Below are 24917 nucleotides of genomic sequence, written 5' to 3' on the forward strand. Positions count from 1 at the left end.
GAGGACAAATGTAAGGATGTAGAGGCTTATCTCACTAGGGGTAAGATAGATATTGCCTACAGGAAAATTAAAGAGACCTTTGGAGAAAAGAGAACCACTTGTACGAATATCAAGAGCTCAAATGGAAACCCAGTTCTAAGCAAAGAAGGGAAAGCAGAAAGGTGGAAGGAGTATATAGAGGGTCTATACAAGGCCGATGTACTTGAGGGCAATGTTATAGAAATGGAAAAGGATGTAGATGAAGATGAAATGGGAGATATGATACTGCGTGAAGAGTTTGATAGAGCACTGAAAGACCTGAGTCGAAACAAGGCCCCGGCAGTAGACAACATTTGATTAGAACTACCGACAGCCTTGGGAGAGCCAGTCCTGACAAAACTCTACCATCTGGTGAGCAAAATGTATGAGACAGTCAAAATACCCTCAGACTTCAAGAAGAATATAATAATTCCAATAACAAAGAAAGCAGGCGTTGACAGATGCAAAAATTACCGAACTATCAGTTTAATAAGTCACGGCTGCAAAATACTAATGCGAATTCTTTACAGACAATTGGAAAAACTTGTTGAAGCCCACCTCATGGAAGATCAATTTGGATTCCGTAGAAATATGGGAACACGTGAGGCAATACTGACCCTACGACTTATTTTAGAAGCTAGATTAAGAAAAGGCAAAACTACATTTCTAGCATTTGTAGACTTTGAGAAAGCTTTTGACAATGTTGACTGGAATACTCTCTTTCAAATTCTAAAGGTGGCAGGGGTAAAATACAGGGAGCAAAAGGCTATTTACAATTTGTACAGAAACCAGATGGCAGTTATAAGAGTCGAGGGACATGAATGGGAAGCAGTGGTTGGGAAGGGAGTGAGACACGGTTGTAGCCTTTCCCGATGTTATTCAATCTGTATATTGAGCAAGCAGTAAAGGAAACAAAAGAAAAATTTGGAGTAGGTATTAAAATCCATGGAGAAGAAATAAAAACTTTGAGGTTCGCCGATGACATTGTAATTCTGTCAGAGACAGCAAAGGACTTGGAAGAGCAGTTGAGCGGGATGGACAGTGTCTTGAAAGGAGAATATAAGATGAACATCAACAAACGCAAAACGAGGATAATGGAATGTAGTCGAATTAAGTCGGGTGATGCTGAGGGAATTAGATTAGGAAATGAGACACTTTAAGTGATAAAGGAGTTTTGCTATTTGGGGAGCAAAATAACATGATGGTCGAAGTAGAGAGGATATAAAATGTAGACTGACAATGGCAAGGAAAGTGTTTCTGAAGAAGGGAAATTTGTTAACATCGAGTATTGATTTAAGTGTCAGGAAGTTGTTTCTGAAAGTATTTGTATGGAGTGTAGTCGTGTATGGAAGTGAAACATGGACGATAAATAGTTTGGACAAGAAGAGAATAGAAGCTTTCGAAATGTGGTGCTACAGAAGAATGCTGAAGATTAGATGGGTAGATCACATAGCTAATGACGAAGTATTGAATAGAATTGGAGAGAAGAGCAATATGTGGCACAACTTGACAAAAAGAAGGGACCGGTTAGTAGGACATGTTCTGAGGCATCAAGGGATCACAAATTTAGCATTGGAGGGCAGCGTGGAGGGTAAAAATCGTAGAGGGAGACCAAGAGATGAATACACTAAGCAGATTCAGAAGGATGTGGGTTGCAGTAAGTACTGGGAGATGAAGAAGCTTGCACAGGATAGAGTAGCATGGAGAGCTGCATCAAACCAGTCTCAGGACTGAAGACTACAACAACAACAACAACAACAACAACAACAACAATTTAGGACCTTTACTAAAAACCTCCTGTCATCTGTTATTGTGGAATGAAATATTTGATTAGGCACTAAAATATCTAAACAAAATATGATGAGAAACCTCAACTGCTTGCGCCCAACATTAATTTTATTTCTACGTTCTAAGCATTCGCCCCCCACCTAGCCACAGCAAGGAAGATATAAATTTTTTCATTAGCACGACATATAGACTATGAAATTCATTTGTTAGCTATAAAACTTAGTTGTTGAACACAATATCTCCATGTCTGTATATTTTCTTGAGATATTAACACTACTGAAATGATGCCAATGGCATGTGTTTGTGGACTTGACTATACAAAGGGTGCTAAAATTTGAGCTTTCTGCCAAATTACATAGGAGCCCATTACACAACTGTATGTACAGTAAAGCTCAACAGTGACAATCAATGAACCAATAACTGTAAAAATCAACATAATGTATAAATAGTTCAATAGGTTTATTAGAAGGATGGAATGCCATTGTGTGTAGCTACGGACGGTTTAAATCTTCCCAGCGTGAATTTATTTGTTGTTGCTGCTTTAATAATTTGAACATGTAGAGAATAGGAAATTAGGAAAGCAGTGAGATTGCAGTTATTATTAAGAAGTTTTGGGCCCTAAATGTAGAACAGCATGTGGTTTTTTTTTTCTCCAAGTAATATCCCATCCAAATGCCTTTACTTTAATAATAAGTGGACAATAACCATCTCATTTTCTGTGAAGTCCTCCACAACAGTTAATGTGACATTCCAAAGATCATATTACATTCTTAATGCAAGGTAAGGTCAGTTATCTCACATCATCTATTTCATTTACATCCATATTTCTTCATGCCATTGAGGTCTGGTGTGCAGAATGGGGCCAATCAAGAGTGGTAATAAGATTTCTGTTTTACCAACCATCACTATGCTACCACTGTGTGCTCTGTATATTAGTCCTACTAGAATGAGATTACTCCTTCAGCATATAGCTGTAATGGGATCATGGTATTACTCATAATATGGGTATACTGGGCAACATCAAGTTGACCATATATCCTGCACAGCATTCATAATCTGTGGTAGTTTACTGCTGATGCTGTTGTGTATGGCAGGGTGTCCAAGCTGAGTGATTGTAGGAAGATACAAAACAACTTAGATAAAATGTCTAATGTCATGAATAGCAACGAACTCTAAATGTGGAAAAATGTAAGTTAATGCAGACGAGTAAGAAGAACAAACCTTTAATGTTTGGTTGCAGTATTACTAGTGCCCTGCTTGACACAGCAAGTCATTGAAATATCTGGGCGTAATGTTGCAAAGCGATATGAAATAGGACGAGCATGTGAGAACTGTGATGGAGAAGACAAATGGTTGACTTGGGTTTATTGGGAGGATTTTAGAGTGGTTCACTTTAAAGGATATCGCATATAGAATGCTGGTGTGACTCACTCTTGAGTACTGCTCAAGTGTTTGGGATCCATACCAGATTGGACTGATGGATGACATCGAGGCAATTCACCGGCATTTGACGCCGACTGCCGAACTATTCTACTGCCAACAACATACATAGTGCATAAGGACCACAAAAATAAGATTCAAGAAGTTAGGGCTCATATGGGGGCATATTGACAGTCATTTTTCCCTTGCTCTACTTGCAAGTGGAACAGAAAAGGAAATGACTAGTAATGGTACAGGGTACTCTCCTCTGCCACAGAAATCCAGCCCCACACAGACGTGTGCAAAGTAGGTGATGACATTACCAAGTATATACTTGGTAAAGAGGAAACCTTGCAACCTGTAGAACTCTAAGCAAACTGTTGTTTGCAGAGGAAAAACTCAGTTCATCAGTAAATAAAACTTTTTGCCACTATGACTGACACTGTCTGTGCCAAACAGTAGACAGCAGAATCAACGTACATCGTGGAGTCTTTCCTTTCATGCCACAAGTTTCTATTGAAGCTCAGGCCCTCAAACCAGTGTAGAACACCAAATCCACTGACCTATAAAATTTTTGTTCCATGTTTCACCAGCAGTGTGTTTGAAGTAAAACTTTGGAATAACATTTTGGTCATTTTACAAGGGCCGTTCAGAAAGTAACCTCCAGTTGATTTAAAAAAATACACCAAGTTAAATAAAAATATTTTAATATATACATCTTACAACTACATCTTTGCACTATTTTTCTACATAGTCTCCATAGCGATTGAGGCACTTATCGTATCTCTTCACAAGCTTTGAAATTCCTTCTGCATAAAAATCACCCGCTTGTGCCTGGAGCCAGCCTGTGACCGCATCTTTGAGCTCTTCGTCGTCCTCAAACCGCTGTGACCCGAGCCATTTCTTCAAATGCATGAAGAGGTGATAATCACTTGGCGCCAGGTCTGGGCTCTAAGGTGGATGGTTGATAACGTCCCACTTGAAGGACTCAAGAAGGGCCGTTGTTCTGCGAGCAGAGTGAGGACGGGCGTTGTTGTTGTTGTTGTGGTCTTCAGTCCTGAGACTGGTTTGATGCAGCTCTCCATGCTACTCTATCCTGTGCAAGCTTCTTCATCTCCCAGTACCTACTGCAACCCACATCCTTCTGAATCTGCTTAGTGTATTCATCTCTTGGTCTCCCCCTATGATTTTTAGCCTCCACGCTGCCCTCAAATACTAAATTGGTGATCCCTTGATGCCTCAGAACACGTCCTACCAACCGATCCCTTCTTCTGGTCAAGTTGTGCCACAAACTTCTCTTCTCCCCAATCCTATTCAATACTTCCTCATTAGTTATGTGATCTACCCATCTAATCTTCAGCATTCTTCTATAGCACCACATTTCAAAAGCTTCTATTCTCTTCTTGTCCAAACTATTTACCGTCCATGTTTCACTTCCATACATGGCTACACTCCATACAAATACTTTCAGAAATAATTTCCTGACACTTAAACCTATACTCGTTGTTAACAAATTTCTCTTCTTCAGAAACACTTTCCTTTCCATTGCCAGTCTACATTTTATATCCTCTCTACTTCGTCCATCATCAGTTATTTTGCTCCCCAAATAGCAAAACTCCTTTACTACTTTAAGTGTCTCATTTCCTAATCTAATTCCCTCAGCATCATCCGACTTAATTTGACTACATTCCATTATCCTCGTTTTGCTTTTGTTGATGTTCATCTTATATTCTCCTTTCAAGACACTGTCCATTCCGCTCAACTGCTCTTCCAAGTCCTTTGCTGTCTCTGACAGAATTACAATGTCATCGGCGAACCTCAAAGTTTTTATTTCTTCTCCATGGATTTTAATACCTACTCCAAATTTTTCTTTTGTTTCCTTTACTGCTTGCTCAATATAGAGATTGAATAACATCAGGGAGAGGCTACAACCCTGTCTTACTCCCTTCCCAACCACTGCTTCCCTTTCATGTCCCTCAACTCTTATAACTGCCATCTGGTTTCTGTACAAGTTGTAAATAGCCTTTCGCTCCCTGTATTTTACCCCTGCCACCTTTAGAATTTGAAAGAGAGTATTCCAGTCAACATTGTCAAAAGCTTTCTCTAAGTCTACAAATGCTAGAAACGTAGGTTTGCCTTTCCTTAATCTTTCTTCTAAGATAAGTCGTAAGGTCAGTATTGCCTCACGTGTTCCAGTATTTCTACGGAATCCAAACTGATCTTCCCCGAGGTCAGCTTCTACTAGTTTTTCCATTCGTCTGTAAAGAATTCGTGTTAGTACTTTGCAGCTGTGGCTTATTAAACTGATTGTTCGGTAATTTTCACAACTGTCAACACCTGCTTTCTTTGGGATTGGAATTATTATATTCTTCTTGAAGTCTGAGGGTATTTCGCCTGTTTCATACATCTTGCTCACCAGATGGTAGAGTTTTGTCAGGACTGGCTCTCCCAAGGCCGTCAGTAGTTCCAATGGAATGTTGTCTACTCCGGGGGCCTTGTTTCGACTCAGGTCCTTCAGTGCTCTGTCAAACTCTTCACGCAGTATCGTATCTCCCATTTCATCTTCATCTGCATCCTCTTCCATTTCCATAATATTGTCCTCAAGTGCATCGCCCTTGTATAGACCCTCTATATACTCCTTCCACCTTTCTGCTTTCCCTTCTTTGCTTAGAACTGGGTTTCCATCTGAGCTCTTGATGTTCATACATGTGGTTCTCTTATCTCCAAAGGTCTCTTTAATTTTCCTGTAGGCAGTATCTATCTTACCCCTAGTGAGAGAAGCCTCTACATCTTTACATTTGTCCTCTAGCCATCCCTGCTTAGCCATTTTGCACTTCCTGTCGATCTCATTTTTGAGAAGTTTGTATTCCTTTTTGCCTGCTTCATTTACTGCATTTTTATATTTTCTCCTTTCATCAATTAAATTCAGCATTTCTTCTGTTACCCAAGGATTTCTACTAACCCTCTTCTTTTTACCTACTTGATCGTCTGCTGCCTTCACTACTTCATCCCTCAGAGCTACCCATTCTTCTTCTACTGTATTTCTTTCCCCCATTCCTTTCAATTGTTCCCTTATGCTCTCCCTGAAACTCTGTACAACCTCTGGTTCTTTCAGTTTATCCAGGTCCCATCTCCTTAAATTCCCACCTTTTTGCAGTTTCTTCAGTTTTAATCTACAGGTCATGACCAATACATTGTGGTCAGAGTCCACATCTGCCCCTGGAAATGTCTTACAATTTAAAACCTGGTTCCTAAATCTCTATCTTACCATTATATAATCTATCTTATACCTTTTAGTATCTCCAGGGTTTTTCCATGTATACAACCTTCTATCATGATTCTTAAACCAAGTGTTAGCTATGATTAAGTTGTGCTCTGTGCAAAATTCTATCAGGCGGCTTCCTCTTTCATTTCTTAGCCCCAATCCATATTCGCCTACTATGTTTCCTTCTCTCCCTTTTCCTACACTCGAATTCCAGTCACCCATGACTATTAAATTTTCGTCTCCCTTCACTATCTGAATAATTTCTTTTATTTCATCATACATTTCTTCAATTTCTTCGTCATCTGCAGAGCTAGTTGGCATATAAACTTGTACTACTGTAGTAGGTGTGGGCTTCGTATCTATCTTGGCCACAATAATGCGTTCACTATGCTGTTTGTAGTAGCTTACCCGAATTCCTATTTTCCTATTCATTATTAAACCTACTCCTGCTTTACCCCTATTTGACTTTGTGTTTATAACCCTGTAGTCACCTGACCAGAAGTCTTGTTCCTCCTGCCACCGAACTTCACTAATTCCCACAATATCTAACATTAACCTATCCATTTCCCTTTTTAAATTTTCTAACCTACCTGCCCGATTAAGGGATCTGACATTCCACGCTCCGATCTGTAGAACGCCTGTTTTCTTTCTACTGATAACGACATCCTCTTGAGTAGTCCCCGCCCGGAGATCCGAATGGGGGACTATTTTACCTCTGGAATATTTTACCCAAGAGGATGCCATCATCATTTAATCATACAGTAAAGCTGCATGCCCTCGGGAAAAATTACGGCCGTAGTTTCCCCTTGCTTTCAGCCGTTCGCAGTACCAGCACAGCAAGGCCGTTTTGGTTATTGTTACAAGGCCAGATCAGTCAATCATCCAGACTGTTGCCCTTGCAACTACTGAAAAGGCTGCTGCCCCTCTTCAGGAACCACACGTTTGTCTGGCCTCTCAACAGATACCCCTCCGTTGTGGTTGTACCTACGGTACGGCTATCTGTATCGCAGAGGCACGCAAGCCTCCCCACCAACGGCAAGGTCCATGGTTCATAGGGGGGGGGGGGGGGGGGGGGGGGGGGGGGTGTTATCGTGCAAAAAAACGATACCGGAAGTCAGCATACCATGGCGTTTGTTCTGTATAGCCCGTCGTAACTTTTTTATTGTTTCACAGTACACGTCTTGATTAATGGTCGTACCACGTTCCATGAATTCAACCAACAACACCCCTTTGGCATCCCAAAACACCGTTGCCATCAGTTTTCTGGCAGAAAAATCTTGCGAGGCTTTTCTTGGCTTGGTAGGTGAATTTGAATGTACCCACATCTTTGATTGTTCTTTTGTCTCAGGGTTCACGTACTTAATCCAGGTTTCGTCACCGGTCACGATTCTGTTAAACAATGGTTCTCCTTCGTCCTCATGCAGAGGCCATTCTTTGAGTTTTGTGGTGGTCGGTAAGAATTTTGGGCACCCATCGTGCACAGAACTTACGGTAACCCAATCTTGCTGTCACTATCTCGTACAAGAGAGTCTTAGAAATCTGTGGAAAACCAGTAGACAACTCCGACATTGAGAAACGTCGATTTTCACGAACTTTTGCATCAACTGTCTGAACGAGTTCGTCAGTCACCAATGATGGTCTACCACTCCTCTCTTCATCATGAACGTTTTCTCGTCCACTTTTAAATAAACGTACCCATTCACGGACAGCTCCTTCACTAATAACTCTTGGTCCGTACACGGCACAAAGCTCACGATGAATAGCTGCTGCAGAATAACCTTTGGCTGTAAAAAACCTTATGACAGCACGCACTTCACATTTGGCGGGGTTTTCTATTGCAGCACACATTTCAAACTGCCACAAAAACTAAACTAGCGCAGGTACGACGTTCACTCGACCACGGCTTGATGCCGACTGACCTGTTGAGTGCGTGAACGCACAGATGGCGTCGCTACTCCCCCCACAACCCGCACTGTGACCAATCGGAGGTTACTTTCTGAACCGCCCTCGTATTGTACAGGACCAGTGTTGCAACGTGCCTCAAAGTCTGTTTCCCACAGCCCTACCAGATTCTCCAGCTTCACAATACCATTATCTCCCTCGCAAAGCAATGCTATCATTGTAACACAGTCTCCAAAGCCAAGAAATTCCTTTTCTTCACAAGAGCAATGATACAGTCACAAATAATGTGCCGACATTGAGGTATAGTTCATAAAAACAATTCATGGACCCACACAGAGAATGATACCCTTACAGACATCTATAACTCTCTGTGTTAGACTGTTAGAATAAGGCCAGCATATGCAGGATATAACTAACGTGCAACATTATTCTACAGGAAATCCACTCTAGAATGTCATTCCAATTTGAGTAAGGTGACCCTATAAGAACTTTACCCAATATTTCTCTCTCCATTTGTCTGTACACTGCTCTACATCCCATGCTCTACTTTGAAGGAGGTTCATAGTCAATTGTATGGAGCACTATAGAGTATTCTGAAACGTTCCTAAAAGTGTCGCTCGAGTATATTGCAATATTAATTAACTTCTTGTTACATTACACAATGAAGCACATAGGGCACATCCAAGGGAATAATTTCACCCATTATTTAAAAACCCATCCCAATATATAAAGATAATTTAATGTTTCCTGTTTGTTATATGCTCAAAATCTCCAATACATGAAATTTAAAATTCTCAGCACATTAAAAGACAATTATATTCTGAATATGAAGCTAGGTTTATTGAAAAAGAGCTACATGATACCCTGATACAGAAATGTCACTACTCAGTGGAAGGTTTTACGGTAATTTAAGTAGCCTGTCAATGATCACTAGTTTTAGTGTGTCAACATTATTATTCATTCAAAGAAATATAATTATTAGTCCATTTCTGTACAATATACTACTGTTCACACACTTTTTACCCCACACACTTTCCTCCATTACCAAACAGAAAATGAGATAATCATTTTACTAAGGTTTGAAGCTCCTCTTGTTGTTCTTCCGCATTTGCAATTAAAAATTGAGTTGTTTTGAAAATCAGCCTTATGCAAATACAATTTGTTTATTTTTGTATTTACCCAGACACGTTTCAACACCTGTGTGTCATCTTCCGTGGGTCAAATTTTTATTTTGTAAAATTACATCGCTAAATTAACTGCGTTATTATACACCGTCTTTTTGTGTACTCTTTTTCGACATTTTTTTGAAGCATGTCATCTGCAAAATTGTGTGGAAGCAGTACACTGAATAACCATTGATCGAGACACCAACCAGACATGCAACAGGACAAAAAAATTTTGCAGATGACATGCTGTCAAAATAACGATAAAAAAGAGCACAAAAAATAGTGCATAATAACACAGTTAATTTAGTGATGTAATTTCAAGAAATAAAAATTTGACCTACAGAAGATGACACATAGGTGTCGAAACATGTCTGGGTAAATACAAAAATAAACAAATTGTGTTTGCATAAGGCTGATTTTCGAAACAACCCAATTTCAAACAGACATTCTTTTATGAATCAGGATATGCATTATCAATTGTTTTAACCAGGTTGTGGCATAAAATTCTTTTCTCCCCAAAATACCTCTTCACCACTTATTCAATCTATCCATCTAACCTTCAGTATTCTTGAGCAGCAGCACTTTTCATTGCACATGTTTCACTTCTGACACTCCAGATAAATATCTTCAGGGAAGACTTCCTAATACTTAAATTTGTTTTCAGTAATACGTTTTTCTTATTTTCGGAAATGTTTTTCTTGCTATTGCTAATATGTAATTTATATCCTCTCTAATTTGGCCATTGTCAGTTATTTTACTTGCCAAACAGCAAAACTCATCAACTACTTGCAGAGTCTCGTTTCTTAACCTAATTCTCTTGGCACCACCTGATTTCAATCCACTACATCATACTGTCCTTATTTTACTTTTGTTGATGTTCCTGTAACAACATTCATTTACGACACTATCCATTCCATTTAGCTTTCTTTTAATTCCTGTACTATCTACGATAGAATTACAATCTCATTAGCAAACCTCAAGGTTTTTACTTCTTATCCCTGAACTTACATTTTGCTTTCTAATTTCTCTTTGGTTTACATTACTGCCTGTTCACTGTACAGCTTGAGTAACATCTGAGACGGACTGCAACCTGGTCTCAGTCCCTTCTTGCCTTTCCAGTCCTTTGATTCTTACAACTGTAATCTAGTTTCAGTACAAGTTTTACATAACCATTCACTCTCCATATTTTATCCTTGCTGCCTTCAGAATTTCCAAGAGTGTATTGTGGCCAACACTGTCAAAGACTTTATCTAAATCAACAAATGCTATAAACATTGGTTTGCCTTTATTCAATCCATCTGCCAAGATCAGCTACAGGATCAATATTGCCCCACATATTCCTACACTAGCTGAATACCTGGCATTGCCCTGGTATGTGTTTATTTCAATTCTCTTAGTCCACCTCTCCTTTCCCCTCTCTCTGTCCATCCGCTGCTGCTCCTCTCTCTCTCTCTCTCTCTCTCTCTCTCTCTCTCTGTACATATCCTCCTCTTTCCTCTGTGCATCCACCTTTTCTTCTATTTATCCATCCATTTCCTCTTCCTCCTCTTCCTCTTCTTCCTCCGCCTCCCCCCCCCCCACCCCCTATGTTTACTGTGTCCTTCCCTCATAACTTCTGAACTATGTGTTGCACAATGATAGAATTTTGTAGGTACATTCAGCAGCATATGTGGATGCTGTCTGCTGAATGTGTTTTGAATAGAGTTAGCAGCAAAAAAGCCATAAATCTAAACGTCATGATGGCATGCCTAATGTGAAAGTTTTACAACTCCAGTAAATGATGGACTTTTCCTCTTTCATCATTTTGTGGTAGTTGTGAGAAAAAGTTTTTTAAATGTTTGAAATTATGTCTAGTTTGTTGCTAGTCACTACGTGCTCTCAATCTCAAATACTGGATAGCATGCATAGTAGCTATACATTATCCAACATGTACATTATTCTTCAAATCAATAAGTACCTTATACCACACCCCCCTCCCCCACCACCCCATCCCCCCACATGAATCACAGACCTTGCCATGGGTGGGGAGGCTTGCGTGCCTCAGCGATGCAGATAGCCATACTGTAGGTGCAACCACAATGGAGGGGTATCTGTTGCAAGGCCAGACAAACATGTGCTTCCTGAACAGGGACAACAGCCTTTTTAATAGTTGCAGGGGCAACAGTCTGGATGATTCATTGATCTGGCATTGTAACATTAACCAAAACAGCCTCGCTGTGCTGGTACTGTGAACAGCTGAAAGCAAAGGCAAACTACAGCCATAATTTTTCCCAACAGCATGCGGTTTTACTGTATGGTTAAATGATGATGGTGTTTTCTTGTGTAAAATACTCCGGAGATAAAATAGTCTGCCATTTGGATCTCTGGGCAGGGACTACACAGGAGGACGTCGTCATCAAGAGAAACAAAACTGGTGTTCTACAGATTGGAGAGTAGAATTTCAGATTGCTTTATCAGGCAGGTAGGTTAGAAAATTTAAAAAGGGAAATGGATAGGTTAAAACTAGATATAGTGGGAATTAGTGAAGTTCAATGGCAGGAGGAACGAGACTTCTGGTCAGGTGAATACAGGGTTATAAATATAAAATCAAATAGGGATAATGCTGGAGTAGGTTTAATACTGAATAAAAAAAATAGGAGTGCGGGTAAGCTACAATGAACAGCATAGTGAACCCATTATTGTACCCAAGGTAGACACGAAGCCCATGCCTACCACAGTAGTAAAGGTTTGTATGGCAATAGCTCTGCAGATGAAGAGATTGAAGAAATGTATGATGGGATAAAAGAAATTATCCAGATGGTGAAGGGAGATGAAAATTTAATAGTTATGGGGGACTGGAATTCAATAGCAGGAAAAGGAAAAGAAGGGAAAGTAGTAGGTGAATATGGAATGGGGTAAGGAATGAAAGAGGAAGCTGCCTGGTAGAATTTTGCACAGAGAATAACTTAATCGTAGCTAACACTTGGTTCAAGAATCATGAAAGAAAGTTGTATATGTGACAGAGGCCTCAAGACACTGGAAGGTTTCAGACAGATTATATAATGGTAAGGCAGAGGTTTAGGAACCAGACTTTAAATTGTAAGACATTTCCGGGGGCAGAAGTGGACTCTGACAATTTATTGGTTATAAACTGTAGATTAAATCTGAAGAAACTGCAAAAAGGTGGGAATTTAAGAAGATGGGACTTGGATAAACTGAAAGAACCAGAGGTTGTAGAGTGTTTCAGAGAGAGCTTTAGGGAATGACTGACAAGAATGAAGGAAGGAAATACAGTAGAAGATGAATGGACAGATTTGAGAGATGAAGTAGTGAAAGCAGCAGAGGATCAAGTACGCAAAAATATAAGAGCTAGTAGAAATCCTTGGTACCAGAAGAGATACTGAATTTAATTGATGAAAGGAGAAAATATAAAAATGCAGTAAACGAAGCAGGCGAAAAGGAATACAAACATCTCAAAAATGAGATTGACAGGAAGTGAAAATGGCTAAGCAGGGATGGTTAGAGGACGAATGTAAGGATGTAGAGGCATATATCACTAGAGGTAAGATAAATACTGCCTACAGGAAAATTAAAGAGACTTTTGGAGAAAAAATAATCACCAGTATGAATATCAAGAGCTCAGATGGAAAACCAGTTCTAAGCAAATAAGGGAAAGCAGAAAGGTGGAAGGAGTATATAGAGGGTCTATACATGAGCATTGTACTTGAGGACAATATTATGGAAATGGAAGAGGATGTAGATGAAGATGAAATGGGAAATATGATACTGAGTGAAGAGTTTGGCAGAGCACTGAACGACCTAAGTCAAAACAAGGCCCTGAGAGTAGACAACATTCCATTAGAACTACTGATAGCCTTGGGAGAGCCGGCCGTGGCAAAACTTGCCCATCTGGTGACCAAAATGTATGAGACAGGTGAAGTACCCTCACAATTCAAGAGGAATATAGTAACTCCAATCCCAAAGGAAGCAGGTGTTGACAAGTGCAAAAATTACCGAATTATCAGTTTAATAAGTCAAGGCTGCAAAATACCAATACAAATTCTTTACTGACAAATGGAAAAAGTTGTAGAATCTGATCTTGGGGAAGATCAGTTAAGATTCTGTAAAAATGTTGCCCCTATGAATTATTTTAGAAGACAGATTAAGGAAAGGCAAACTTGCATTTCTAGCATTTGTAGACTTAGTGAAAGCTTTTGACAATGTGGACTGGAATACTCTTTTTCAAACTCTGAAGGTGGCAGGGGTAAAATACAGGGAGAAAAAGGCTATTTACAATTTGTACAGAAACCATATGGCAGTTATAAGAGTTGAGGGACATTAAAGGGAAGCAGTGGTTGGGAAGGGAGCGAGGCAGGGTTGTAGCATATCCCCGATGTTATTCAGTCTGTATATTGAGCAAGCAGTAAAGGAAACAAAAGAAAAATTTTGAATAGGAATTCAAATCCATTGAGAAGAAATAAAAACTTTGAGGTTTACCGATGATATTGTAATCATGTCAGAGACAGCAAAGGACTTCAAAGAGCAGTTGAATGGAACGGACAGTGTCTTGAAAGGAGGATATCAGATGAACATCAACAAAAGCAAAATGAGGACAATGGAATGTAGTCGAACAAATCAGGTGATACTGAGGGAATTAGATTAGGAAATGAGACACTTGAAGTAGTAGATGAGTTTTGCTATTTGTGGGGCAAAACAACTGATGATGGTAGAAATAGAGAGGATACAAAATGTAGACTGGCAATGGCAAGGAAAGTGTTTCTGAAGAAGAGAAACTTGTTAACATTGAGTATAGATTCAAGTGTCAGGAAGTCTTTTCTGAATGTATTTGTATGGAGTGTAGTCATGTATGGAAGTGAAACGTGGATTAAATAGTTTAGACAAGAAGAGAATAGATGTGTTTGAAATGTAGTGCTACAGAAGGATGCTGTAGAGATTTTTTTTTTTTTATCGTTGAGTTTGGTCTTTGCGGACGTCGCAAGACATCCTGTTCAAGTTTGGTGGGTGATCGTTCCACTCAGTTTTTTTATTACAGAGGCCAGCCGGCTCTCTGACCGAACACGCTGAGCTACCGTGCCAGCAAGATTAGATGGGCAGATCATGTAACTAATGAGGAGGTACTGAACAGAACTGTGGAGAAGAGGAACTTGTGGCACAACTTGACTAGAAGAAGACACTGATTGGTACAACATGTTCCCAGGCATCAAGGGATCAATAATTTAGTACTGGAGGACAGTGTGGAGGGTAAAAATTGTAGAGGGAGACTAAGGGACAAATACAATAAGCAGATTCAGAAGGATGTAGGTTGCAGTAGTTACACGGAAATGAAGTTTGCACAGGATAGAGTAGCATGGAGAGTTGCATCACACCAGTTTCTGGACTGAAGACCACAACAACAACAGCAACTAAACACTTTCTTAGGTAGCCTATGTTCTTCCTTAGGTTCAAGCTATCTCCTTACCAAACTTCATCCAAACTGGTCCATCTGGTTAGTAACAACAAATTTAAGCATTATACATAATACAGCAGTTTATCATGCATCTCATTGTTTACAACGCTATATATCCTGAAATATGTGTCATTTTCAAATATATGTGAACACTGTCCACAAAATGTGTCATAAATACAGTGGAACCTCACTTAACAAGCACCTCCCATAAGATGCAATTCACATAAGGAGCAAAACTAATTATAAAAAAAGACTTGCTTAATGTGCAATGTTTCGCATAACAAATAACAATGATTTAACGTGACATCACCAACCGTTTGTTCATTGTCGGCAGCTGCATATGAACAATGTCTTTAATACGTACAGCAGTTTAGGTTTAGCACTCTCTCTGTTACCATCTTCGTGCAACTTGTGATAACACATTTTTATAAACTTGTGTTCATACAGTGTTTTTTTATGTGCAAATTTTAATAACCTTCGCAGAAATGTCCCCGAAGATAAAGCCACAAGAAGATGACCATACAAAAAAGAAAATGACCTTGGATATGAAACGTAAAATCTTTGAAAAACGTGAACATGGTGTAAGCGTTTATGATTTAGCACACACATAGAATCGATCTCCATCAACTATTTGCATTCTCCTCAAGAACAAGGACAAGATTAAGGAGATAGATGCTCCAAAGTGAGTGACAATGAGTATCTAAACAACAGTTTTGTATTCTATACAATGTCGAAATGTTGCTCCTTATATGGATAAATGAAAAGCAATTGCAAGGTGACACTATTAACGAGAACATCATTTGTGAGGAGTGAATGATTTTTGCTGACCTTGTTAAGAAGAAGCCAGGATCATCAGTGGCCAAAGAAGTGTGTAACGGAAGCTGTGGGTAGCTTGAGAACTTTAAGAGAAGAACTGGCATCCACAGCATTGCGAGGCACAGTGAAGCACCCAGCTCTGACACAAAGGCAGCAGATAATTTCGTCAGGAGCTACAAGATGCTTGTAGATTCTGAGGGTTATCTGCCACAACACGTTTTTAATTGTGATGAGATGGGTCTGTTCTGGAAAAAGATGCCAAAGTTTACCTTTATAACAGCAGAGGAGAATGCATTAGCCAGTCATAAGCCAATGAAAGACTAACTCACACTGCTATTCTGTGCTAATGCAAGTGGCGATTTGAAAATTAAACTGCTGCTTGTTCACCATTCAGAAACTCCACGAACCTTCACGAAGTATAAAGTCCAGATGAGCATGTTAAATGTGATGTGGAGATCCAACAGCAAGGCTTCAGTGACACGTGATCTTTTTTATGATTGGATCAATGAAGTGTTTTGGCCTTGAGGGGGCGAAAAAATATTTGCTTGAAATGAATCTGCCACTCTATGTCTTGCTTGTTACAGACAACGCTCCTGCCTGTTCACCAGGCCTACAAGACCACCCCCTTGTAGAAGTTCAATGCATCAGCATCCAGTTTCTGCCTCCCAAAACCACTCTGTTGCTCCAGCCTACGGACCAGCAGATTATTTCTAACTTCAAGAATGTCTAGACTAAACCACTCTTTGAGCATTGCTTTGAGTTGACTGAAGCTACAAATCTCACTCTCAGACAGTTTTGGAAATATCTATTCAACATTATTGCCTGCATGAAGATGATTGAAAAGGGGTCAGAGGGGGTTACCGAGAGAACTCTCACTTCTCCTTGGCAGAAGCTTTGGCTGAAAGGCATTGTTGAATGCGATTCCGAGGCATTTGAGGCAGTACCTGTGGAGACTGCAGTCAACGAGACTGTGTCTTTGGCCAAGAGCATGGGACTAGAAGTGGATAACAATGATATCAATGAGCTTGTAGAAGATCACAGCCAAGAAATGACCAATGAAGAGCTTATGGAGTTGCAATGTGTTTCATAGGAGGAAATTGAGAAGTTCTTCAGAGGGGGAAGAGGAGGAGGGGGAGGAGGAGGAGGTAACAGCAAAGAAGCAATCTTCTGGCACCAAAAGAGAAATGCTCAAGGCATGGGAATTGGTTGTATCATACGCTAAAAATCATCACCCCAATAAACCAGTGGCTACACATGCTACAAATTTATTCGACAATAATCCTGTATCACATTTTCACCAACTGATGAAGCATTGACAGAAACAAATGACTATAGATACCTTCCTAGTAAAAAAGAATTAGTTATGTAACATGTACAGCAAAGTACATGATACTGTATGTATAATTTTCTTTGAATAAATGAATTCGGCAAGAGAAGCATAGAGAGACAAAAGACGAACAAGTCTAACAGACCATGCGAGAGGTCGGGAGGGGGGTGGGGGGAGGGAGAAGAGTGAAACAGCAGGTAGGGTGAGGACCAGGCTGGACCACCTAGTCCAGAAAGCTGCAGGCTAGACAATGTTCTGCCAACCCCTCAATGGGTGGATAACGTTAAGCAAGCCTCCTTATAAAGAGTGATAAAAGCCCATGTCACAAACAAAATGTAAAACTAAGTCTGCCACTGGGGAATTGTCTCCTAGCAACAGGGTCAGTGAGTCAGGGAGATTAAAGAGTCCGTCGTAGGGTGGCTAGGTTGGGACAGTCCATCAAAATGTGAACCACTGTCAAATGGGAGCCACAACGACAGTGGGGAGGAGGGACGACAACATATGGTTTCACATCGCATCAGTATATCATCACCTTGGCCTACACAGGCAATGAATCAGCCTCAAAGCCCACGATGAAGGCATCGGTAGCAACCCTATTGTCCTTTGGTCTCTTATGTACATGATGGACTAAGTGTACAACCTGTCTCTTCAAGTTGGCACATAGCTCATCAATAGATTGTAAGAGCAGGTCTCTGCGGAAGGAGATACCCTGAACTAAATTTAGACTGTTGGGGTGTGGGGGAGGGTGTGGGGGAGGGTGGGGGGGGGGGGGGGGGAGGGGGTGACAGTCACTGGTATGTCATATGTCATCCAGCTTGTTACAAGTGGGCAGCACCCTCCACTGGGCAGGGGATGCTGTTTTGATCAGAACTGACCCATTTTCATTTTAGAGATGGCTGTCACTTCCCCACCCAAACTTTCCTTCTAAATTCTCCACAAAGATCAAGGGCTTTGTGGCCAAGAAGGATTCACCATCAGTCCTTGTACAAACCAAGTATTGTGGGGAGTATTGCTCTACTTATCACTTAGTCCTAAGTTCCTCCCATGGCACAGCCACAGAAGGGAACATTTTAGGATCATATCTCTTTGCATTGAAAGTGGACTGTCCTTTTATACAGACTGCTCCAAACAGGGCCTCTCCCCATGGGCATCACCCAGCCTTAGCATCAGCTACCTCACCAGTAATCCATTGCTCATAGTCCCCGTGCCCCAGTCACAATGAGCACATACTTCTTGGCTTGCATGGAGAGTTTGCAGCTCAGGCATCAACAGTATGATCCCTGCGCACACACCCCCACCCTCTCCCTACAATGGGATGGTGACCATGCTGGGTTTTGGGTGTGTTACTGTAAAGGGTGCACAGATGGAAAGGCACAAACATGGAGCACACACCGCACTAGGTGACCTTTCCTGCACATACGCAGTTCTGGAGAATTTTGAAAATTGGTGGCAAACAATCAGGACTACATGTCTATTTGATGAAAAGTTGTAGAATGTGCCAGAAATGGGAACTCAAGGCTCAGTCACAAACCAGGTCCAAGCACGGTTGGCACCAAGAAAACCACCTGATGAAGAGGCAGAGGGAGAAAGGGATGTGGAAGTATAAGCATACAGCACAGAAAGGGTGTAATGCTGCAAAGGCTGGGCCCATGGTAGCCAAGCACATACTCACAAAAGAATTGTGAGTCCCCTTAGGGGAGAGACTGAGGCCAAGATGGTTACGGGAGTAAATGATTTGTTGCAAGGATAACTCCCACCTGTGTAGTTCTGAAAAGCTGGTGGTGGATAGAAGTATTCAGATGGCCTGGGTTGTGAAGCAGTCACTGAAATTGAGCATGTTGTGTTTAGCTGCATGTTGTGCCACTTGGTGTACATCTTTGTTCTTCGTCACAGTTTGGCAGTGGACATTCGTTCTGGTGAACATTTGGTTTGTTGTTATATACAGACAGACATATGGTGAGTGTGTGTGCATGCTATCAAAATTTCACAAGCAAATTTTGCAGCCCCATGGATGCTACACAATGTGGTAACCCTCCATCCCCCATCCACGAAGAAGGGTTTTTTGAGTGAGTGTGTGTGTGTTGGGGGGGGGGGGGGGGGGGGACTGCAGGTGTTAGTTATAGGATTAAATGACAAATGAGGCTATTGCACCAATGGGCTTCTTAAGAAAAGATGGTGAAGAAGCTAGGATTCAAGTGTCAAAGTGGCTGAGACAGGAGAGAATGTTCTTTCTAGAATGTTGCAGAATGTTATAAAATTTTATAGAATTTTCCAGGAGATTGGAGAATGCTTCCAGTTATTCTAAAATCAACTCCAGCAGGTGAAATCACTACCTGTTTTGAGAAGTCATTTCCTTGGTCTTGAGTGAAGAAAGTGCAATTAAGGACAAATATAAGAGTTCAAGTAGTGACACATTTTGTTGAAAAACTCTGACAAAATAGTGAAGGCACTCACCCAACTGATTATGTAACTACCCAAATTCAGCTTATAAATGATTTATGTAATACTGTCAACAGCCCAAAAGCCCAAATGAATTAACAGATATAGTTTTTCTTAACACTGTCCAAAATTACTCAAGTTGGTTATTTGAAAATGCCATTTTAGCAGTACAAAATGAAGTAGTTGTCAATATTAATTTAAAAACTCAAAACAAGAAATGGTCATGAACAGTTATTGAAATATATAACCAAAGCAAAAATAATATCAGAAAGAGACAAAGGAAAAACAACATTTATTCTAAGGATTCCACTCATATTTATAGAACTGCCATTTCAGTTCAAAAGACAGCGATTTCCAGTCAGATATGCATTTAGTGTCACTACAAAAAAAAAAAAAAAAAAAAAAAAAAAAAAAAAACGTTAAGATGTTGTGGTACTAATCCGAAAGAATCATGCTTTTCCCATGGTCAGTTACATGTAACTTGCTCTAGGAATGGGAAACCGAAAAAAATCATATATTTAATTACCAAATAAAAAGATGACAAATGTAGTTCATAAGCAAGTAATGTGATAGAATAAGTTAATTAATTATGAAATATAGTGAGGACAAAGCAAAGTTGTCTTTCACTAAATGAAATCTTTATTGAGAATATGAGCGTGTGTGCAAACACACACACACACTACCCTTGGTTCCCCTGTTGTGACTATAGTGGTTGTGCAACATGTTTCTGGAGATATGTGAGTGTTCAAAGTGGTCCCTATCACACTGTGGTGGTCACCAGGATATCTTCAGTCTCTTTTGCATCAATGTATATTCCAAGTGAAAAATTTCAAGATTTATCTATGTTGTCGAGCTTTTATAAATATTTTGGAATGTTAACAAATGTTTTTAAATGTTCTAAAATATTCTAGAATGTTCTAGATTTTAGAATCTACTAGAAAGTTCCTGAATTTTTTTAATGTTCTTGAATGTTTTGAAATGTTCTCGGTGTTCTATAAAAAGGTGATCTTCAGAGTACTTTATTTCAAATTGGGGTTGTTGAATACTTCTGTGGAGTTATGAGTACTGGTTACTATTTTTGAAAATGTGACAATATTTCTTACGATTTTCTGAGTGTTCATTTTTACCATGTTCTCAAAGTCCTTGAGTGATCTGAAATGTTCTCAAAAAACAAATGAAAATAACAGCCATGTGAAGTGGTCTCTTTCATCTAGTAACAACACAACAAAATGTGCAGAGATTGCAGAAGAGCCGGTATATGACATGGCTGCTTTCTTAGGTGGCCCTGCCTCTGATGGGGTAGGATAAGTCTGTCGCAGGACTGGAGTAGCAAGTGCTAGATGAGTGGATTGGGTAGATCTTGCAGTTGGGTCTGTCATAGGGTAATGATCTCTCAGGCAAGAGACTGGGCAGTGGGAGTGGCATAGGGATGGACTAGGATGTTGTGTAGGTTGAGTGGATAACAGAATCTTGGGTAGGCTGTCCCTCACATTGTCTTGACTATTGGTCCCAGTTAATGAAAGCCTAGCAGTGATCAGGCCAAAGAAGACTTCTATGAAATTTGTAGGACAAGCTTTAATGTCAAGGGTAGTAAAAACAATTGTGGAGTGTGTGGCATGGAACTGGTTTCAAAGTGAACAGTGTTGTTGAATGTCACTCTGAAGACTGGAAAAATATGTAGTTTGAAACTGATAGCTTTGTGTAGCATTCCCAATATTTGGAATTGTAACTTCATCCATGGATGAAATCAATTATTTAGTGAATATTACACCCAAGCGTTCTGAGTTAAAAAAGAAAAGAAAACTTTTTAATATTAGAGCTACTATGCTAATTCAATAACCAGTGTACATTTATATCTAAAAAATATTATACTTTCTCTCTTGTAAACTTTTAATGCTCTATAAAAAGCACTGAAATCACAAGAGAAAAAGGCACAGAAATACAGGTCTTAAATACTAAAACATTCAAACAGTGGAAAATCCAGGATGGAATGTAACAATATTAAGAGAAGGAAAGTTGCTACTCACCATATAGTGGAGATGCTGAGTCACATATAGGCACAACAAAAAGACTCTCTCAGTTAAAGCTTTCGGCCATTAAGGCCTTCATCAACAATAGACACACACACACACACACACACACACACACATACACACACGACTGAGACCAGTTTCAGTTGCCTGAGACTGAGACTGCAGTCATGTGTGTGAGTTGTGTTTGTGTGAGTGCATGTCTACTGTTGATAAAGGCCTTAATGGCTGAAAGCTTTAACTGTGAGTGTCTTTTTGTTGTGCCTATCTGTGACTCAGCATCTCCACTATATAGTGAGTAGCAACTTTCCTTCTCATAATTTTGATACTAAAACACTCTATTGTTTAAACATGATAATTTAGAAAAACACATAAAAGTAAATTAGTGCTCAAGCTATTGTTACACTGACTACAAGTCCAATAATTTCATACTGAGCAATCTTACAGAGTTAAATTTTTTAATTCCAGTACAAACATGTGTGAATATTCACAAAGCAACTGATTGTTGCTGTGCCTTACCTGGTCTCCAAAGCGCAATGAGATAAAACTTAAAGAACAAAAATGAGGACCAGGTCCAGCACTGTCACATAATGCTATTAGAGGTCTTTTATGAGAAAACTGGTCAGAGTCTTGTGGTGTCGGTAATATACGAAGCGTGCGAACAACACCTTGACGCCATGACAGCACTTCCATGGCTTCCCCACTTGCTGGAATAGCCCAGACCTAAAAAGGGATCAACAATAAGAATTGACACTAATAGTAAAAAGTACATAATATTGTTTAAACCAACTAGACATGATGCAAGAAACATGTCGTAGGCTCAGTGGTATCACCTGTAACATGTAATACATGAATAATCGGATTATACTCAATATTTGTTCTGTACACTCATTGTGAGGAGATCCTTGAAATGCAGAACATGGCATAAAAACAAAAATACATAATACATATTTACAAAAGAACTCGTATGCTAATGATCCTTCCACAGATCCTAAACGAGATGATGCAGAAAAAGTCCCAAGGACACATTCTGGTTGCTGACTGGACATACTGAGGAATTCATCAACTTTCAACATGGGCTGTTATAGGTAAGGCTGAAACAAGCCCATGGAGTAAATGACATTTCTTCATAGTTATTGAGATCCTTCTTTGTAGGAGATTTCAGCCCTCTTGCTTGCATTATTCAACAGCTTTCAGTATCAAAGAGCTTGGGAAATCGTGACTGGTTATAAGAATAGGATGAAGTCGCAGTTAAGATTTTATGTCTTGCTAATTTAGAGCTGGTGCACTACCCATCAAGAGAAGAGCAAGGGAAGGAACTGGCATCAAAAAGCTGAATACACAAAAGAGCCTTATATAAATGTAAGTTTGTTATGCTACCATAACAGAAAACAAATATTATCACATAAAATCAATTTCGGAACAAATAACAGAAATGTGCCAAGAAAACCACAAAATAAAATGTGCCTTGCTGCGTAATTTTATGAAATGATATACATAATAGAGCATTGCAACATACATACTGATGCTCTGAAAATACTGCCACTTTTCTTCAGATTTGTGTGTAATCTCATGCCTGACCATGGAAAACAAATGTCTCAGTTACAAGAAAATTAAAGAAACTTTTCAAGAAGAGAGGAAGTGTTGTACAAACCTCCACAGTTCAGATGGCATGGCAGTTATAAGCAAAGAAGGGAGGATTGAAAGGTGGTAGGAACAAGGGAATAAAGTTTACAGTGATATTATGGAAAGGGATGAGGACATAGATGAAAATGAGATGCAAAATACCATACTGTGAACAGAGCACTGATAGACCTAAGCTGAAGCAAGGCCATGAATTAGATGACATTTCCTCGCAGATATTGAGATCCTTCAGACAAAAAGTCACAACAAAACTATTCCACCTGCAATGCAAGGTATATGAGATAGCTGAAGTACCCTAAGACTACAAGAAGATTATTGTAATTACAATTCCAAAGATGAGAGGTGCTGACAAATGTGATTAGTCTTTGACAACCAATTTAAAAATCCACAGTTGCAAAATATCGACATGAATTATTTGCAGAAGAATGGAAAAACTGGTAGAAGCCGACCTCAGGGAAGATCAATTCGGGTCCTGGGAACACCACAGAGCAATAATGATCCTATGACATATTGTAGAAGTTTGATAATGCCTGACATCAGGGAGAAACTGATCATTATGTAATTTGTTGCAATTTCAAAAAACATTTTACAAAATCTTTTAATGCCTAGATCATATTTACGTAATACAGTTAAAATATGATCACTAGCTACAAATGTTGAATGAAAAGTAGTGCCTCCATCTTCACTAATTGGGTTTGGATGGGAATATTTCAGTAAATCAAATGCAGAAATAATCCTTAGAATGTGATCTTTAATTACCAATATTCACTTTTTCACATAATTACCAGCCAATTGGATACATTTCTGCCAATGATGAACAAGTTTTCTGAAGCCACCATGGAAGAAGTCAACACACTGTTTCCACAACCACAGTATCAGAGTTCTCTCAATGTCTTCATCAGAAATAATGTCCCCACAGACCGTCTTTCATCCCTGGGAACAGATGGAAATCAGACGGTGCTAAATCTGGGCTGTATGGAAGGGCGTTACCTTCATTCTCGTAACACGAGAGGAGTTCCTGGCAAATTTCAAGTCTGTGCACTTTCATTTCAGGAGTCAGCATCCGGGGTACCCACCGTGCACAGATCTTCTGATAGCCAAGCAAAGCAATAATGTGACCCACACGTTCTTGTGAAATGCCGATAGTGCTTGCAATTTCTCTCTGAGTGAAACAATGATTGTCCTGAAACAATCTGTCAGAATTTTGATTGTGGATCTCAGTGGTTCCTGTCACAGGGTGTACAACTCCCTGTTTGTCACGCAGGTCAGATGTTCCCGCCTCCACATCTTTATACTGACTTGCCCAACGACACACAGTCCTCACATCAACACAATCACCATAAACTGCTTTTATTCTCTGATGAGTCTCCTTCCAACAAAAGCACAACAAGGATAATTTAATGCACTCAAATTAAATCAAGTGATTCTGGTTATCAGGGCAGCAAAATCAACTGATGATGATCTAAATAAGGAGGCTATAAAATGCAGCCAGGCTGTAGCAAGAAAAGTACTTCTGAAAACGATACATTTGTTAATGTCAAATATCAATTTAAACCTTAGAAAGCCTTTTCTGAAGGTATTTGACAATGGTGTAGCCTTCTACAGAAGTGAAGTTCAACAATACGCACTTCAGTCAAGAAGAGAATAGAAGCTTTTG

At 39.7% G+C, this 24917-nt stretch overlaps 1 protein-coding gene across 2 annotated transcripts in view; it reads right to left on the reverse strand.

Annotated features, from left to right (window-relative positions):
- The window catches only part of LOC124605637 (breast carcinoma-amplified sequence 3 homolog), a 119911-nt gene that overhangs the window by 69968 nt on the left and 25026 nt on the right, over positions 1 to 24917 (reverse strand). For both annotated transcript variants that reach the window (XM_047137456.1, XM_047137455.1), the window contains exon 4: positions 22136 to 22339. In XM_047137456.1, coding sequence (XP_046993412.1) covers positions 22136 to 22339 — 204 coding nt within the window. The remainder of the gene's footprint in view (positions 1 to 22135; positions 22340 to 24917) is intronic.

The sequence above is a fragment of the Schistocerca americana genome, chromosome 3 (genome assembly GCF_021461395.2).
Source record: "Schistocerca americana isolate TAMUIC-IGC-003095 chromosome 3, iqSchAmer2.1, whole genome shotgun sequence".
Taxonomy (NCBI): Eukaryota; Metazoa; Arthropoda; class Insecta; order Orthoptera; family Acrididae; genus Schistocerca; species Schistocerca americana.